At 42.0% G+C, this 19,073-nt stretch overlaps 1 protein-coding gene across 1 annotated transcript; it reads right to left on the bottom strand.

Moving 5' to 3' along the window:
• Nucleotides 1–2,229: 2,229 nt before the first annotated feature.
• Nucleotides 2,230–17,647, bottom strand: stk40 (serine/threonine kinase 40). The gene is made up of 11 exons (XM_017708216.2): nt 17,426–17,647; nt 14,243–14,369; nt 13,840–13,925; nt 13,139–13,282; nt 12,206–12,430; nt 11,963–12,015; nt 6,278–6,393; nt 4,567–4,711; nt 4,245–4,364; nt 3,922–4,006; nt 2,230–2,975 (listed from the first exon to the last, which is right to left on the bottom strand). The coding sequence occupies exons 2-11, from the start codon at nt 14,358–14,360 to the stop codon at nt 2,757–2,759; spliced, it is 1,311 nt and encodes a 436-aa protein (XP_017563705.1). The 5' UTR covers nt 14,361–14,369; nt 17,426–17,647; the 3' UTR covers nt 2,230–2,756.
• Nucleotides 17,648–19,073: the final 1,426 nt, after the last annotated feature.

The following is a 19,073-nucleotide window of genomic DNA, read 5'->3' as shown; positions in this document are numbered from 1 at the left end:
GCCCTGCAGATAATTCTCTCACGCAAACAAACTCCCTCTCTTTCTCTCTCTCTCTGGCATGCATGCCATCTACAATACTGCTTTATACCCTAAAAATATTCACATTGAGATGGGAGTAGACTAATGCTTTCAATGGTGGCAGTCAAATCACTTTGACAAGTATTCATCTCGTGTTAAAGCATTGGTGTAACTGCAGAATGGCAGCCTACTGTTTTTGTTTTTTTTTTGTACTACGAACACAACTCGCCATCAAGATGGTATTTACACACTGGCCAGAGTGCGGTGTTGTATCAAACTTGCAGGATAAACTCTACATTGTTTCTAAATGTCATTCTAATGTGTGCTATAATTTAGTTTGCGTAAAAATAGAGCTATGCAAAGTCAGTCTCATTATTAGCTTAATAAACCATCAGGATTGTGGCAACAATTACTCAAGATTTTAAAAGAAAAGGGAAATAAAGACCTTCACTGGGGATTACTGGGGGAAAAAAAAGAAAGATCACAGCAACGCTTTAGAGTCAGATTATGTGATCTCATGATACTTCACACCTTAAGAGGACAGGGGAGCTCAAAATAACAGATGAAAGAAAGTCCATATACACAGCGAATAAATAAAAACCCATAGAAAGGAATTAAAAAAAAAAAAAAAAAAACTAAACTAAACAAAAAACACAACACAACAGGAAGAAAAGCCAAGCAGATTTCATTCATGCTGCCTGTAGAACTGCTTCAGCCTTGAAATGGTAAAAACAGAAATAACAATTAGAACTGCGGTGAGAAGCTCAGAGACCAGTACAGTACTGGATTTGTTTTTCCTTAAAAAGATATTAGTGGAACCAGCCAGAACCTCACAAATTAAGTCACGTTCATCACCTGTTTACTAAGATATACTGGAGCATCAAGGATACATTTTCACTGCTCACAGCTAAAATGACAATCTCTCAATCTAAGGCAAGATATTCAGTGACTATGATTCGTAAAAGTAGCTTAAATGGGATTGGAAAACAGTCCAAACAAGATTGTAAATACTTCTATCCTGCAACATTCTCATCAACAGTGACGGAGAAAATACACACAGTGGTTGACCACTGTTTTAAGAGGATTATGCTTATTTTTTATGCATGACACAAAGAAAATGGCATTAAAAAATTGGAAGGTGAGGATTAGGGTTGGTTATACATTCCTAGCCAATGCTGACTACTTCGGGTTTATATTCTGCATTTAGTTCCTAATAATCGTTCCCCAGTAGCCTGGCCTGAAGGGCAGCCATGATCTCTGTGCTTAATAAACACAATACAACCGTGAACTTGTTGCAGGAGATGCACTTCAAAGAGGTGATGGCTCTTCAAAGCCAGAGTGGCCTGTGAGGCTGGGCTCGGTCACTACGGGAATGGCGCAGAGCTTAAGGGAGACGCTTACAGGGCTTAACAAAGTTAAATCCGCGTGACTGCAGCCTAAGCCTTCCTGCTTCCTGATGGCCTCAGCTCACCTTCAGCTCCCCGATCTCCTCACAGCGCTGACCCAAATGATCCAAACCCTTAGCACGCGCACTATAAGCGCCATAACCTGTTATACTAAGAACAGCACCAGAAGGCATGTATTATTTGATGGTTGAGGGAAAATGTGTATAAAGAAATGTCCATCCATGTGGGATTAGATGCAAATTACAAAAAAAAACAAAAAAAAAAAACAAATCATATCGTACCTCACTGGGCTGCAGGATGTAAAGAGGTGACTTAAGTGACTCTTTCCATCCCATTCTTGGCATCTAGACTTTGAGCTGTACAACACTAGCTGCCTGTGAATGCCCAATCGAGAGAGGAAGGAATACAGAAACCTTGTGTTATAGTACAATTTCATAACTGAGGTTACAGCTGGCAAGACTGAGCAAATTAATTTTCAATGGGAAAAAAACAAAACAAAAAAAAAAAAAAAAAACAGAACATTAGCTAAATGCTACTTTTTCTAAGTGGAAAAAAAAGCTTATTCAGATTGTGAGGCAAAACTAATCGCTGGTTTTGACACGCCAAAGAGTTCCACACCAAAATAAACCAAAATAATAATGCTCTTAAGCCTGTGGTTGTGGCACTATCCCCATATTTGGATACTTGTTTTCCAAAAAAAAAAACAAAACAAAAAAACAAACAAACAAAAAAAAACAACCATGTTTTATATATATATATATATATATATATATATATATATATATATATATATATATGAGAGAGCATAGTTCTGAACGGACTGACAGACAGAAACAGAGAGACTGTAAGAGGTAGATTGGCAGTCGTGGATGCAGATGGGACCAATGCAGACGGGTCTGATTTAAGGGGAAAAGGGAGAGACGGGCAGAGGGTGGGATGGAGGTCCGGTGATCTGAGATGTTCCCATGGAAAGTGCTGAGAGAATAGAAAAGGAGAATGAGAGATGTATGCATGTGTGTGATGTGTGTGCCCATTTGCTACATGATTCAGTTCAGGTATTGCTGATAATGTCTGTCAGAGTGAGAGGGAGGGGGCATACGCTAGGGCTTTATGCCCCACAGTTTCTGTGTGCTGCTCAAGCCAGAGTCCGCTTCCTCGGCCAGTAAGAGGAACAGATGGGATTAAAAATAAAAAATAAAAATTATATGCTTGACGTCTTCCCACCCAAACACTCTCAAAAACACACAAACACACACAGCCACACACGAGGCCGGTTCCATGGGGCATCCCGCTCACAGTGACCTGCTCCTGGCCGCAGGTGTTGCCATGGTGCTACTTCCTGAGGAAGCGCTGGGCCAGTATAGCGGCGTCCAGCGGGCTGACGGGCTGAGCGTCGTGGCCCAGGCGCCTCACTGGCGGCACGTTGCCAAAGGGCCGCTTGGTCAGGAAGTTCTTGGCCTCATGGATAGTGTTCTTCTCCTCGGCCAGCAGCAGCTGCTGGCGCATGTAGTTCTCAAACTCGTACTGCGACGACTCCTCCGTCACCTTCACCTGAATAGCACACCGAAAGAGAGCTAAATTCACTCACACAGCTACACACACAGAAAACATTTTCCCCCAGTTGTAATATGCATTAAAACAGTTTGAAGCATTGTACACTAAACAATAAAATATTTTTGGTTGCTTTAATAAATAACTGATCAAATATTCAATAATACTGTAACTATCAATTAACCTGCAAAGAATTTGTTGATATCTCTTATCAGGTTAGATTGTATCACTGCTTTTCAATTATGAGGCATTCTGGATCTTTATTTTCTTTTAATAATGTCTGATAATCTACTGGTTGCTCAATTATTATGGAATCATCTACACCCATGTTTATCATTCCAGACATTTTCAGAGTTCCCTACTGCTTTCATCAATCTTCTCTAATTTTCTGTTTTAAAAATATCATTACGCATTATTTTAATGACAAAGTAGAATCTTGAGCTGGCATGCTTTGCTCAGATGAGTATGTCAAATAAACAAACAAACAAACAAACTTTTATTCAAAGATATGATCAGTGTCACAAATGTGGTTAATTTGAATAGCGACCAGGAAAAGTATAGAATCCTGTATAGTATAGTTATTCTTTGTTTTACTTGTCGAAACTTTTTTTTTGTCTTATTTTTAATCTTCAAACTTCTGAAACAGGGGTGCCCAATCCTTGTCCTGGAGATCTACCACCCAGGAGATTACCTATTATGCATATGCTCATAAACGCCTTCATGATCTGGATCAGGAGGGTTATATTAGTGTTGGAGCTAAACCATCAGGGCAGCAGATCTCCAGGACCAGGACTGTTTGAAGAAGTAGTAAAAGTAGAAGAACAAGAAGAAGAATTTTCATTTCAATTTTCATCAATTGTGGTCTCTGATTTCTGAACCCCACCATTTCTGCAACAAGATTTGTCTCATATTATGAACATTTCTAACCATGTAACCAAGTACTGACCTCCTGCAGATGCTCAGGTTGGTTGAGCTGGTCATCTATGTCTGGCACCACCTGCAGGGGGCCGCTCACTGATGAGACAGATTGCCTATGAAGCAGAGTTCAGAGACTGATGACCATATGCCAATGAATCACCTCTCTTGAGGTCATACAAACAAACTTTCAACAGATTACTGAACACTGAACTTCCTGAGTCGTATTCTGGGAGCGGCACTGCTATTACTCTAAATCCCAGTGCAGTTATGCAACCCAGTGAGGTAATACTGAAGGAGCAAAACTTCAGTTCAGTGCAAAGTGCAGGTAGGAAGCAGTGAGCTGGGACTCACCAGGAGGCGATGATTCCGCTGAGAGACTCCAGAACTTCTGCTGCAGTCAGCCTCTGCTGGGGATCCAGCACTAACAGCTTACGAATCAAACACACGGTGTTCTCAGACACCCGCCCATCCCTGCACGAGAGTGTACACACAGGACATCAGAACACCAGAATAAACATGATCATTCCCACCAAAATGCTTAATTAAAAAGACAAAAAACACTGCAAGAATATAGCATGCCTTTCCTGCTTCCAACACAAACACAGACATTTTAAGAGATAAAGTTTATTCATGAGAGAAAAGTAACGCAAGCAGAGACATGTGCATCACTCACTCTGGGATAGAGTACTCTGCAGCTTTGATCTTGCGGAAGAGCTCTTGAGGTATGCTGTCGTAAAAGGGGAACTGGCCGTAGAGCATGGTGAACAGTACCACACCAAGAGCCCACATATCACTGGGCTTTCCACGGTATGGCCGACCTGCACAAAACAACAAACTCTGTAAGCCTGTGAACCTAAAACTACAAACCTAGTGTCTTCAAATATCAGCCCCAGTGGGTAATATTCTAACTGACCAAAACCTCACAAGAATTACAAGGATAAGAAATTAAAATAAATCTTAGCATAAGGTTTGGCGACGTATCAAATATTCAGTTCTGCAATTTTTTTTGGAAAGACTACATTAGACAGCATAATAGAGGGATCTTAATACACCTCATTAAGCACATTCTGTGCACACAATACACACACTACCTGATGCTCTTCTGCAATAAAAAAGTAGAACCATGTCCTGGAGAAATTATTATCAAAAGGCTGAAAATATTGAGATGTATATTTACAACTACTGCAGTGCAGTCCAACTTTTCACCTCCCATATTAGTATCCAATAAATCAAACACTGCTCAATATCATAACCATAGCCATTCAAAATGAAGAAGTAAGGCAATAATGTTCTGTTTGTGGAAAACCAGGTAATAAAATATCTTCCCAGCAGACAGATAACCTTAACACTCTGTGAATTTCTGCTCATGGCCATAAATAGCTAATTAAAACAAGCTGGCAGAAAAGCTCATGAGTCACTGCAAATGACAGCTCCAGAACTGACACCTTCTACATGTCCTGTACAGCAGATACGTAACTGTTCTGAAGCTTCAATGTGCCTGCCTGAATTGCATATGCACAAGGCATCTGCACTTCTCTGCTTCATGAATATTAAAAGCAGAAACCAAAATAGAAAGCAAAAAAGAGAAGAATAAAAAGACGACATAGAAGAAAGGATGAAGAATAAAAAAGACAGACAGACAGACAGACAGACAGACAGACAGACAGACAGACAGACAGACAGAGAGAGAGAGAGAGAGAGAGAGAGAGAGAGAGAGAGAGAGAGAGAGAGAGAGAGAGAGAGAGAGAGAGAGGAAGGAGGAGTAGCTTCCCTCGGGGTGACTCATGCTGATGACTCATTCAGGCAGTGCTTCATTGTTCTATTGTCACGTTTCGCTGATCTACGTCCGAGTTCCCTTTGTTTTTACGAGAACGGAGGAGAACAAACAAACAGTCCTCACCAACCACATATACCAAAAAAAATAATAACAACAACTGGCCTCTAAATCTACCTGGAAAAGCAGAACCATGAGTGCCATCATGATTAACAGAGATCCAAGGAGGTGGTGTTTGTGCAAAATTCCATGTAAAACACAAGTTAAAACCACGTTAATCCAAAAGCAGGCCTGATTCTTTTTAGTCACAGAATGACAGTACAGGGGCAGAATGTTACTGTCAGCATGACTTCTTATTACCAATCACAGTATATTCACAATTTATTCAAATAGATGTACAGAACACCTATGGCACAATACACAGGTAATAATCTACCTAAGTAAAGCCAACCCTCAGTCATTCCTGCTGTTTCTGACTGCTGTCGTGATCAGTGCAGTGTGGGTGGTTGAGTTTATGAGTTTTGATTACAGTGGTGACATGGAGGGTGAGTCATAGCCTCTCTCTCTCCCTCTTCCATACACAAACACACATGCATCCACAACATCTCACCGCTCAGGACATCGGGGCTGATATAGGCTGGGCTGCCTCTCTGGTCCTTCAGTAGATCTTCTTCACTCACCAAATGTTTACCCAGACAGAAGTTGGTGATCGTGATCCGATGAGTTCTGCAACATAGAAATGCACAGCTTTATGTGAACATGCTTAACAACCAGATGAAAAATATGTTAGTACCAAAAAGTTTTATATTTTGGATGGAGTAGATTAAAGCCAAGCTGGGTTGTTGTGTTCTACTTCATTGATCCTATAGTTTTGCTGATGTTTTGTGATTTTGCTGACGAACTATGTCCAGTATTGGAGCAGCACAGCGTTGGGTTATCTGGGGCTATCCAGAACAGCCAGTCAGTCTTGTGATTTGACCTGAAAACCTCTGGTTGCTGGCTCACTCTCCTACCTCCTGCCATCTCAAACTCCAATATTTTAGTAACTTCCATTCAAAATCCTTGTGTTTAGCTGGATGCTGTGAGTCTAAAGCATTTTCTAAAACTCTGTTTACCATTTAAAAAGTTAAAAAAATAGAGGACAGGGAGTGGGGGTGCACACATACAATGACTTCCTGAAACTTCCCCACTGTTGTTAGATGAGCTCTGTTGGTATATGCATGAACATGTCTGATATTTTCATCTGTGTCATCACAACTGTTGTGGGTGGCAGAGAGCCATGGAGTGCAGCAGAAATCGCGATGCCCTGCCTTTGCTGAGAACAGAACTAAACATGACAGTACACACAGAGGCTGTACTTTGACAAACAAGTGAGTCAACCTGTGGCTTAGCGCAAGCACACGGATGACTAACCTTTCACAGTAAAGAGGAGTGATCGGAGCTATTTTACATTCCGAGGCACAATAACCATTGCTCATAAAAGCCAGTGTGCATAGACCAAACTCCTCAGCAGACAGTGTTGCTATGGAAGAGACATCCAATGGGCACAGCTTTGCCAAAAACACAGCTGTAGAGGCTCATCACCGAAGCTTTTCTCATGAAACCATTCTATCAGTCACATCCTCTTTTCCACTGCTTCTCCAAATCTCTCTCACTTTCACACTCTGACAGTGACTCACAAGCATGCAAGGTTACAATTAGGGCTGTTCCACAAGTCTTCAGCTTTCCTGGGAGTTTCCTATCAATTTAATTGCAAACTGGCTGTTTACAGAATGTAAACGGAAGTGTGTGTGTGGTGCCAATCTGATCTCTTTGGATTTCTACACAACAGAGCCACATGTGTTTAGATCGCACAGCTAAAAGCTGTTTCCCAAAGCAGGATCTCAGTTAGCCAGATAACTTAAATGCAAAAGGAGGAACATCCAGTACAAACATCTCCTACTGGAATGGCTTGACATCTGGCTTAAGTTACTCAGCTTTATTCAAATTTCTTTCTTTGTTAAACACAACATAGGGCTCCTTGGTGTAGCTCTGTTTCAGCTGCAGCTCCCAAGCTGATAAAGCTTGCTCTCCTCACAAGTGTCCCTCAGGATGCTAACCCACAGCACTTCATCTCCACTTCCCGTACACAAGAGGGAAACCGGAAGAATTCTTGCCTCTCCCTGCAGCTAAAAATATCCCTACTACTGGGAAAAGCTAAAAGATTTAAATGTAAGGGGGAAGTCTCAGGGCTGCAATCCTGACACAGCTGCCTTCGTTTGACAGCAACACAGGACTTTCATGCAACATTTCAATAAATGGAGTTCGTTCCTCCATTTAAGCAACACTCACCAAAACAGGAACTATGTTTAAAGAAATAGAAAGCAGAAGCACTTCACTGTCACTCTGGGATGATGAGGAATGTATGCACTTATTACAAGACGACTTCTCTCTCTTCGTCACTCACGCACCCACAAGTTTTTACACAGTGCCAGGATATGGGTCATAGAGGGCACACTCACACATGCATATACTCATCTATTCATTTCCCAGGCAAAACAGCCATTAACTACAAATTAACAGGAGTTCAAAGAATTATTAAAAGATATGGAGTCCTAATAACTGTGAAACACCTGGTAGACCACAAAGCTTTCATCTTTGCAAGACAGAAGAAAAATCACGCTCCACTCTTCTATTTGGCATTACTTCATGGATCACGAGAAGCAGAAAATACAACCAACTTCTAAAACTGAACTTTTACTTTATTTTATTTTTTTGAAAAAAGTAAAAGTGAGTCTCCTGAAAAGAATGGAAGCTGTAATAAAAGGCAAAGCGTGGACACAGACTGAAAAAAAGATTAAATATTTAGTTTTACAGGCTTCTGTGTAATTATCTGTTAAATATCTGACTTTTTGAACCTGAAAAATCATCATTTGTACTTAATGGTGGTTCTGACCGGAAGCAACACAAATGAAGGGCAACGTTAGCAAAGTATTGTACGAAGAATTTTCTAAGACTAACCCTAAAACTACCCTGAACCTCAGTAACCAGTAACCTTTCAGTTTTAAAAGTGAAACAGCTTCTGTAGAAAGGACCATTTTGGAGGTCTTGGCATTGTGGGATAGCCTTGTTTTTCTCTGGTCAGTACATTTTGTATTGAAAAACTATAAAACATAGATGTACTTGCATAAGATGACCTGTCTTGATCTTTGCTTTGCTACCTGAAGTTCCAGTGAGTGATGAATGCACAGATGTACACACTCTGGACTACTGTGTTGCCTTTGCTGTAGCAGCACTAAGGAACCCCGGTGACAGGGAAAGTGTGTGTACTCGGCAGGATGTGAAAGGTGTGAATGGGTGGAGGCAGATGTTTAAAAGGCGTCGGTGAATCTCCAGTACATCAGGGAGCTGTGCTTCTCACAGGACAATACTGACCGCCTTCACTACTTGTTAACCTTTTGTTTAAGTGTTGAACTGACCAGTCCAAGCAAACTCTGGAGCTACAGCTGTATTTGCCATTTTTTAAATTTGACAAAAGCATACATTTGATTAGAATGCTCCTCAAAGACAGCATCAGCTGTGCAACACCATCACAGCAACGTGGGGCAAGTGTGAAAACAATAAGGTCAGCTCTAGGACAAACACAAAAAGCATGAATATGATCATCTACACCAGTGGCCTGCCTCACAAAGCAGGATTTCTTGCTTAGCTAGCTCTGGATTCATAACAGTGAATCACATTTTACCAGGCTACATGGTGGCTACATTTGAGGCAGTCGTGGGCTGGAGGTTAGCAGAGGGGTGGTCACTCTCTCCTATTCATCAATGGAGCCGAAGTGGAGAGAGTCAGCAGTGTGAAGTTTCTCGACGTACACCTCACTGATGACCTCACCTGGTCCCACCACACCAGTCTGGGGGGCAGTCGTGGGCTGGAGGTTAAGGAACTGTCCGTGTGACTGGAAGGTCGCCGGTGTGATCCCCAGAGCCGACAGTACATGACTGAGGTGTCCTTGAGCAAGACAGCTAACCCCCAAATGCTCCTCGGGCGCTGCGGATTGGGCAAGTGTGTGTGCTCACTAGTGTGTATGTGGTGTTTCACTGCAAGGATGGGTTAAATGTGGAGGTGAAATTTCCCTGTTGTGGGACTAATAAGGGTCACTTAATCCTTAATCCTACATCACCATGGCAACTTGCTGCACAGGTTAACTTTGTGATTTCTGAAACCTTCCAGTCATTTTTTTTCCTTCATGCTATTTAATGGTATAACACATGTGAAGAATATCAGGTATTTAGCAGAGGAAGTAAACACCCTACACATGTAATAAGAATATAAAGCAGTTATTACTCCACTAAGTATCAATACAGAAGCAGTTGTGACAGCATTGCTTTCTTGCCATTGTAAATGCTTTACTTTCTTAATGTCAACTCAACTTCATGTTGATTGATTGTTGGTCATAAATATCATGCTGTCATGTGCAAAGAGATAATTATAGTTTGACTACCTAAATTTGCTTTAACAGAATAACCATTTGTTAGGTTTGGGAAGGTCAAACCTCCCCAGCAACGCCTTCTAATTTTAATTGCTTCATCAATCTTATCCATTAAAGGCTGTTTAAAGTACATTTGACTCCACTTGTTTAATCAGGCAGTCTCAGTCTTCAAACAACTGATGGCTACATACAGTTGTGCTCCTCCTGGCAGAATGCAAATCCCACTGACTTGGGACCCCTGGTTTACACTATACAGGGCTCTCAAACATCAGTTCAGCTGGATATTTATGCTCAAATAACTACTTAATTACTGAAACACAAAATCACTCCTCAGTGAAATGTTCTTTCCTCTGAATATTGTAGACAATCAGGAGATTACATCATCTGAACGAATCTGTTACAGAGCTGCTTGCATGAACAGTCACCATCTAGAGCCAGAGCTTCATCCAAATGAACTGAAAGAGGTACATCCTTAGTTTCCTTCCTAGCGCCCGGTGAGCAAATGCTCTGCAATCAGCAGAAGGAACAGGTTGAAAAGACGAAAGGGTAAGAGAGGTATGTGGAAAAACTGCAGAGGGAGAGCCCTGCCAGGGTGACGTGTGTGCGTGTGTGACTCAGCTCTGAGCTATGGATCCTTTGGCAGCGCACTGTATTGTCTCCAGCTGGGACAGAGTGTTCTACTCTCCTGCTCCATTGAGCCAGTCAGACCAGAGCACTCCTTCTCATCACTATAGGAGACTACATGTAAGCTTATTTATGTATGTATTAGAATTAAACATCAACCATTTATTTATTCATTTTCGTGTGCTGCTTCAGAGTGATTATTTCAGCCTTTGCTGAAAAGCCACCAACCACAACACTGTTAAAAAATAACTGCATACATGGGCCAAACTAGTCAAGAATTCTGCAAGAACTGCGCTGTATTTTCAGGTTTACTCCACACAAAGACGCACCAGATCAACAGCAAAGCCTTTAAAATGTGTCCTATGTGTATGGTTAGTCCAAATGCTCATGCCATGGAAGGCTTGCAGTCAACTCTAATTGTTCAGCAAGTTGTGTTGCTGGGAGACAGTCGAAACTCATTCTGCTTCACCATGTGAGCATGCTGTCAAGCTCACATGGTGCAGCAGGGTGAGTTCCAAGATTAGACTGATTGAGTATTAGCATGAGCCTCATGTGGTTCCAACCCAGACACAAGCAACACATGTTTGCAAATGTGAGCAGCTACAATTAAGGATTTTTCATTATTCAGTGTACAGCACACTAATTTAAACCTTTTCCAGCAACCAGCGTTGTATAAAAATGAAACCGTTCACTGAACTTTCAACTCAAACTGCCATGCATAATTAATCTAGTAAAGAGGAATTTGGTAAATAAAACTGAAAGTGAAAAAAATAAAACCGTCAGAGTTAAAAAGGGCCATCTTACATACACAACATACACAGACAGAGGTTGGAATTCTGCAGTAACTATCCAAATTGCTGCACTGACCCGAAATACCCCTGCCTCCATGTGCAATCACCCCCCCCCCCCCCCCCCCCCCCCAACTCTCTCCCGCTTCCAGAGAACAAAGCAAGGGCATGTTCCGTGCTGACTTATTTTCACTGGAAGAGGCTCCCTCTCCTGCTTCCCAAACTCCAACCACAGGGCTGAATCATATGCTTATTCTCCAGCGCTTGGGGTGGGTCAACAAGGCCAGGCTTTTCTTGGTGAATAAGCACCTGCCTTGGTGCTGCCTGAAGGCCAAATGAAAGTCAGACGGAGGCAATCTGCTCCTCTAGCACAGCAGGTAAAAGGGGAAAAGAAATCAGTGGGGTGAGGTCCTACCTTTTGTTAAGCACCATGTTTCCAAGCTTCAAGTCTCTGTGCACAATGTTCTTCTGCACAGAGAGAGAGAGAGAGAGAGGCAGTGTCTGGAGAAGCACTTCATTTTTGCATTTTTGTAATTTAATAGATAAAACATATGACGATTTCTACCCAAAACTGTTCATTCATTCATTCATTCATTCATTCACGGCCCATTTAAGGTCATCCATACTTTGTATTGGGAATCTATAAACCAGTACTCACCTTATGTAACGCCTCCACAACTCGCACTACGTCATAGAAGATGACAATGGCCTCGCGCTCACTCAGCCTCTTCTCCTTGATGACGTAATGTTGCAAGTTGATCAGGTCAACTGTTTTGTCACTAAAGTCATGAGCGCACAGGCAATCCAGCACCAGACAGATACGCTTTTTCATCTTGCGCACCTTATTGGACTCCATGTCCTCCACAATCTCATAGGAGCGATCCTGAGAACCAGAGAAGGGTTATTAGGGAAAGCACTGGTAGAGAGGCACAGATAGGTACAAACCATTTAAATAATGAGACACTACCAATTCTTCCTGGGACTATGGAATATTCATAACAGCATGAAAGATAGTCTCTCTAGGGTTCAAATATGGCTAGACTTTGGCTGCTTGCACGGTTAGCATGTAGATGGGCTAAGAGATGACTGTGCCACTGCAGGCTTACAGAGGTGATCCATAGTTTACAGCCCCCTCTGGAGAGGAGCTATAATAACCCAATCAATAGTGCATGCTTGAATGAATGGTGCACACAGTTCAGCCATGCAATTGTGAATCTCTGCTCTGCTAGGAGAGGAAGAGGAGTGGCAACAGCAGTGAGGCAGATGAGAGAGCGGGAGAAGAACGCCTGGATCAAACATAAACTAAACTAACTGATGAGTCACTTTGAGCTGTGCAGCATAATGTTCTTGTAGAAATAATGTTTACACTAAAAAAAATTACACAGGAGGAGTCAAAGAAGACTTTGCAGAATGTGCTAAATCTAATCCGAACAGTTGCAAAAAGGAAACCATAGGGCAGAAATATGAACACAGTTCATGATGAGGCAGGTAAGTCTAAGATTATCACCTCAGAAAGCGGAGCATGTACAAGTATATTTTCCTAGTAAACCCTTTAAAATGCATGTTTTTGTTACATCTGCTTTGCTTCTACCTGAATGAGGCCATGGTGGTGCACCACTCCATCCTGGTTATGGAGCAGAGACAGCAATGAGTACTCTGTGTGCAGCAGCATTTTGCCTTGCCTCTCCTCTTGTGTCTCCCCGGCTGCATCCACTCGCTCCTCTAGGGTCAGAATCTAAGGAAGAGACTAAAGCTCAGAGGGCATGACCCCAACAGATTTTAAAGCATCTTAAGCATCTCAGCTTCCTTATCTTTCCAGGGGTGACAAAGTAGGCCAATTCTTGATAATGAGACAACACAGATGACCTGATAAAAGCTTCTAGCCAGAAGAAGGCAGATACACCCACCCCTCATTCAGCACAGATACAGCTGGAACAAAGAACTGGCACACATTGAGCTCTATACAGCAGAAAAGAGATACAGTCCTCAAATCCTTGGTTAGCATCTCTAAATTAAATTCTTACTCAAACAGAGGTTTCTTAGACTCATTATCCAATAGCCCCTCATAAAGTAAGTGAATTGCTCGCAGCGGTCAGATGTCCCCAGATTAAGCAAATCTCTTGTATAAGGTCGTAAATGAACAATATGGAAGAGGCCTGTTAAGGATGGTCAAAGGTTCGCAATGACTAAGAGACACTGGGGCTTTTGCTTTATCTCTGTGCCGGAAAGATCACATGCCAATTTATGTTTTTTTTTTTTTTTAAGATAGAAAAAAAAGGTAGGCTAACTTACTTTTAGCTGGTAGAAATCATCCGTCCCATCTCTCCTGGCCAAACACTGCACTATGCTCTGCACAGGAGAATTCCCCAGACGGGGCCCTGGTTAACAGAGGAAGGTGGTGAAAGTGAACAGCTGTTGTTGGACCAAAAGGTACAGTTTGCGCACTGGGATGCAATTTCCCTCCAAATGTAAACACACTCATTAGAGTGCTCTCAATTAACACAGAGCTATTTCTGACAGCTCTGAGTGCAATGCAAAGTCAATTCAAGTGCAAGGTATAACCTTGCTAAAGCAACTTAAGTTGTAAACACCATGTGAAACATTCCTTAACGGAGTAATATAATATATTTTGAGTGCACCAATAAACACAGATTAGGCAATCTGATTTTGCACCCAATATTCTCAGGTTTCCTACCTAAGACAAAGGGGCCAGCTCTCTTAGCATTGTTGCCAGATATCCCAGGACAAAGGAGCTTGCTGGCCCTGCCGGATGACTCCCCTGCCCCTCTCTCAGAAGAACAGCGCTTAGACATTCTGTAGATCTGTAAAAGAAAGCCAAAAGCAGATTAGATCAAATGCCAAAAGGACACAGATCTCGCAGGTGTCTTAAGAACAGCAGCTATACATCAAAAAATGTAATAAATATAAAGCATGCCTTGAGTGGATAAATAATGACATGAACTTCTAAACGCTCTATGAGCACCTTCACAACACTGCAGCAACTAGATTTCTGACAAACTGGCTCATCACATTCCAAATCTGAAAGAAAACATCCAGTCCACCACTACTGATGACTTCCAGTAGACTGGCAGCCAAGAGTGAGTCACAAGGAGGGGGGGGCATTTATGTGGGGGATGGGGGTTGGTGTCAGTAAGAGATAACCCCTCCCCACCTCTTTACAGCAATCAGAAGACTTGCCAAAAGCACTAGCACTGAATGAATGGCAGGGCATCACAGGTCCATTTGCATCAACAGAGGATGGCTGCTGGTGTGAATTCTCCTGATGTGATCTCACCAACACAAATGGACACACACGCATAAGCTATGCACAGACACAGTGGGCATCAGTCCATTCAAAATCAGCAAATGTGTGGACTGCACAGGGTCTGCATGCACAACAGATGGGCCTTGACACACACACACACACACACACACACACACACACACACACACACACACACACACACACACACACACACACACACACCAAAGGAAGATCAAGTATACAAAAATAGAACATGGCTCCATGGTGAACTCTGCTGTTTTAATTCATCCTTTTCTCCCTCATTCTTAATCCTTCTACTCTTAATCTTGTGCGTTTATCTGCAAATCAGAATGGTACAAGACAGATGTTTTTTTTAATACTTACAAACAAAAACCCAGAAAACCCTCAAGCATTTAACATTACAGTAATGCTTAAAATAAATAAATAGAAAATAAAACCAACATTCAAATTGGTATCTTAGGACTTAGCCATGCTTAACTGCAGTGTAAACACCTACAGCCAGTTTTAGCAGGGGAACATTGCTTGTTTATTTTGCCAGGAAATTGGTTCCTCTAATTTGATGAAACACTCTGGTTCCTGTAAGAAGGAAGTACATGCCCAACACTAACACAGTGTGATTCACAGAGAAGCCCCTCAGGTTCTCACTTGCCTTATGATTTGTCAGAAACAAGAAATATCTTAATACCAGTACAAGCATAACAGTCAGCAAGAAATAGTCCTATAATGCAGGAAGTGAGAGTCCATTCGATAAAACCTGCAGAGCTTTGGGCAGTAAAAATAAAAATTCTAGATTGGTCAAAACAAGCAAAATCAAATTAAGAGCCAACATTCTGAGTTATTCTAAAAATAAACACCACAGAGAGATGGAAAAAAAATAGATTAAGCAATGTAACACCATGCCACATTTCAAATTTAAACCAGTTAACATTCAGAAATAGCATAATAAGGTAATTGGGGCAATCGGGGCATTGGGCATTGTCAGGATTCATGATTTGTACCTCCGAAATCACAAGATTAAGCATAAAAAAAATCCTTTGATGCCATTCTGTAGCTGAACACAGCTTGTCTGGAGGGAGTAGGAGTTCATTTGGCTGTGACTGTACATAAATTCTCACTTTCGACAGGGATTCTTTTTCTACTCAAGCTCCAGACTGTTGACAATGCGACAGACATCAGTGACAGACATGATCACATGGTCATCACCCTTTGAGATGCATCAACAGATTTTTTTTCTTGATAGCTTTGCACAATGACACCATGCCCATGTATTTATCTAGCAAGGTAGGTCACTCCTAAATGAGACCAAGAATTTACATGAAGTAGTAAAGAGATATGAAAGGCTATCATTGAAAGCAGAATACAGGCTGCATCATTTCCTGCAGTCCATACCTTATATTCAAAGTTGGGATTCAAATATTTATTTCAATCCACTCTGATGTGACTTTGTGCAGAGTTTAGCATTTGCCCCTGGGCCGGATATTTTCCTTATATGTTTGGGAAGCACTAAATATCTGTTTTCAACGTTCATTCATAAGACCTAAAATTCAGGTACAATGTGTTCCACCTCACAAGGCTTTCAGCTTTGCGCTCAATGGGCCAAAACAGGACAAGGGATCGGTTGTACGGACGGTACGGACAATAAAACATGAAATAATTTTCAATTGTTCTTTCGTTTTCTCCTTAGGTTTGCTTTTAGCATGTGGTAAGTTTGCTTCTGTGGTGAAACGATGTAACTAATTTAGCTATCTGAGCCCAATGGCTTTGGAACATAATACCTGTCTCACTATTGAGGGAGCTAAATTCAGAATCACGAGTAGAATCGCTGCAAGACAAGTTAACGTACTAATACACGAACGCTAGTTAATTTTTAAAGCTTTAAAGATTTCCTGACTAAGCATTGACAGACATTCTAGCTAAATCACCACTAGGTGTACAGTGACAAGTGTATCTAACGTTAAAACTCACCGCCCCCCTGCACAGCACGGTACTGGGGTGACAGCTTCTGCTGACTCGGGTTCTCTAACTAACTAACTAACCTAGCTAGCGAGCTATCGCCTCCAGCTATAGGCACGGAGCTAATGTTACTCAATGTTACTTAACGTAGGCGGTAAGGAAAGCGTTAACGTAGAGTTATCAGTCACAGGAAGACTGGGCCACCGCTTAGGCTGGTGGTAAGTTGATCATAGGGAAAAAGCCTCGCTCGGTTAGCGTTATACGATTAAGCACCCCGAATGTTTGCTTACTGCTGGGTGTAAAATGTGACAGGTCAGTGAAATAAACGAAGCTGTGACTCCAAAACAAACTGCGCTTGTGTGTTTTGAGCACTAGGCTAGTCGCTAGCTAGGTTAACTAGCCGTGGCGTTTTCAGCTGACAGTTTTTGAGCTAAACTTGTGTTGGTCGATCGAGCTGATAACAGTGTTCAGAATAGCCAACAGTATCGAGGCACGAAGTTCCCCATGCAAAGTGAAGCATATGGAAGCGGTAGCTGTATGTATATCTAGTTACGACTGGCTCTGTCGTTATCGTTAGCTCGTTCAGCTGGCCGCCTCTCTCTCTCGGTGGGCTGACGGGCCATTTAATAACTCACTCACCTCGAGCTAAAACCGCCGGGGGGGAATCCTCCTCTGCCGTCTACAAAACCGCCGACATCTCTGCCCAGCGTTCTTCTCAGGAGTGGCGCATAAACGGCTATTCCCACGCCACGAAGCGGTGTGTGGGTGAAAAGGCGAGTTTGTTTGGGTGTTGGAAAAGCAAAGCTTCGCCGCGCAGAAGAGCCTCGTCCCGTCGGACTGATCACATCTTTCCATAGCAGCACCACCTGACAACGGAAATGACGCACGAACGGTGAATGGCAGTCCGACACAACCAATCAGACACGAAGGCCCGCCTCCCACGGCCGGGAAAGCCAGTGAAAGCGAAGGCCCGTCTTTCTGTAGCGGTTCAGCCAATAAAACACCAAGGCCCGCCTCCGTCTAACTCGTGTTCAGGCCTTTTGTCTTTCACTGGAAAGAAGAGAACTCCCCACCTTTTCCCAAACACACAAACAATTTGTTCATTTATGAACAAAATCTCAAAAACATGTTGGTATATAAACGCATTTATTAAGCATAATAGTAATACGGTTGCCTTTTCAAATGAAAAAGGGCTTACATGAGTTAGAATAGGTCATTATAAGTTCCATAATAATATAACTGGACTGAAGGCCAGAATTAATGGCATGTAATGTAAAGTGGTGCCTTTTAAGCAGTAGTCCAGGATACACAGTGAATAATTTAATTTGAATAGAGGTTAAACATTTCCTACCCACAAGGCCAATATTGGCAAAGAAATAATGCCCACCCTCTGTCATATATGCATTTAATTAGTTTAGTGGCATACCTACGTTATAGACTGTTTATAACACATGTAACTGAACACACATTGTAGTACCAGCAAAGATGAAGTCATTTTGCACTTTAATTGAAAACGCTCTTTTATTGAACAGGCAGCAAAAGAGAACCACTGGTCAGCACTAGCTTACATGCTGGGTAGACAGGTCACCTCTAACCATACAGCTGTCCTTTATGTTGGACCCTTATCCCACCTAACTACCTCATAGCCAAGCACAGAACAGCACAACCAACATGTAAACACTTGATAAAGAAGCACCAACCTATAAAACAAATGTTAAAGTCTCTCCTATTGTGAGTGCAGCGCCTCCCGAGAGCTTTTTCACATGCCCATTTGGCATACAATATGTTTATTAATAAAAAAAAAAAAAAAATCATTGCATAAGGGGACTAAAGACCCAAACTGATAACATAAATGGATCCACATCAGTAGGCAGTTGTGCAGGATACACAATGAATGATTTAATCTAAATTGCAGCACAATTATCTGTGCTGTATAATATTGTGTTTCACTACAATTACACTTCTATAATTAAACAGGCCTACTCCATTGAGTCAAGCATTGCTGCAACACTTCTTTTACACACAAGACCACTGAGACCTCCTATTTTAGTGTCCCACCTCTGAACCCAACCCACGCAAGTCCCAGTTCAGAGCAGTGGACTAGTGAAGAGAGGCTTGTCAAATACGAGGCGTTCTTTTTAAAGGGCCATAACTCTTTTTTGCTTTCCTGTCTTGACTCAGCACAGCTTTTGCCTTCAGCCACATGAAACATTTTTATCAGCCTGTGGCTTATGTTTCGCCAGCCCACAGTTTTCAGGGTGGAAACTGACTGAATCATACTTTGAGA

This window comes from Pygocentrus nattereri, chromosome 3, assembly GCF_015220715.1.
Source record: "Pygocentrus nattereri isolate fPygNat1 chromosome 3, fPygNat1.pri, whole genome shotgun sequence".
Classification (NCBI taxonomy): domain Eukaryota; kingdom Metazoa; phylum Chordata; class Actinopteri; order Characiformes; family Serrasalmidae; genus Pygocentrus; species Pygocentrus nattereri.
The sequence above is the reverse complement of the archived record's forward strand: the minus strand, read 5'-3'. Positions and strand labels throughout refer to the sequence as shown.

What these genes read in the sequence shown, in the direction of transcription:
- stk40 (XM_017708216.2), bottom strand. Translation starts at nt 14,360, where the DNA reads ATGTCTAAGCGCTGTTCTTCTGAGAGAGGGGCAGGGGAGTCATCCGGC. An exon ending in ATGATTTCTACCAGCTAAAA is followed by an intron (nt 13,283 to 13,839) that starts GTAAGTTAGCCT and finishes TCTCTTCCTTAG; the next exon opens with ATTCTGACCCTAGAGGAGCG. An exon ending in CAGCCCCGATGTCCTGAGCG is followed by an intron (nt 4,712 to 6,277) that starts GTGAGATGTTGT and finishes TGTTTTGTGCAG; the next exon opens with GTCGGCCATACCGTGGAAAG.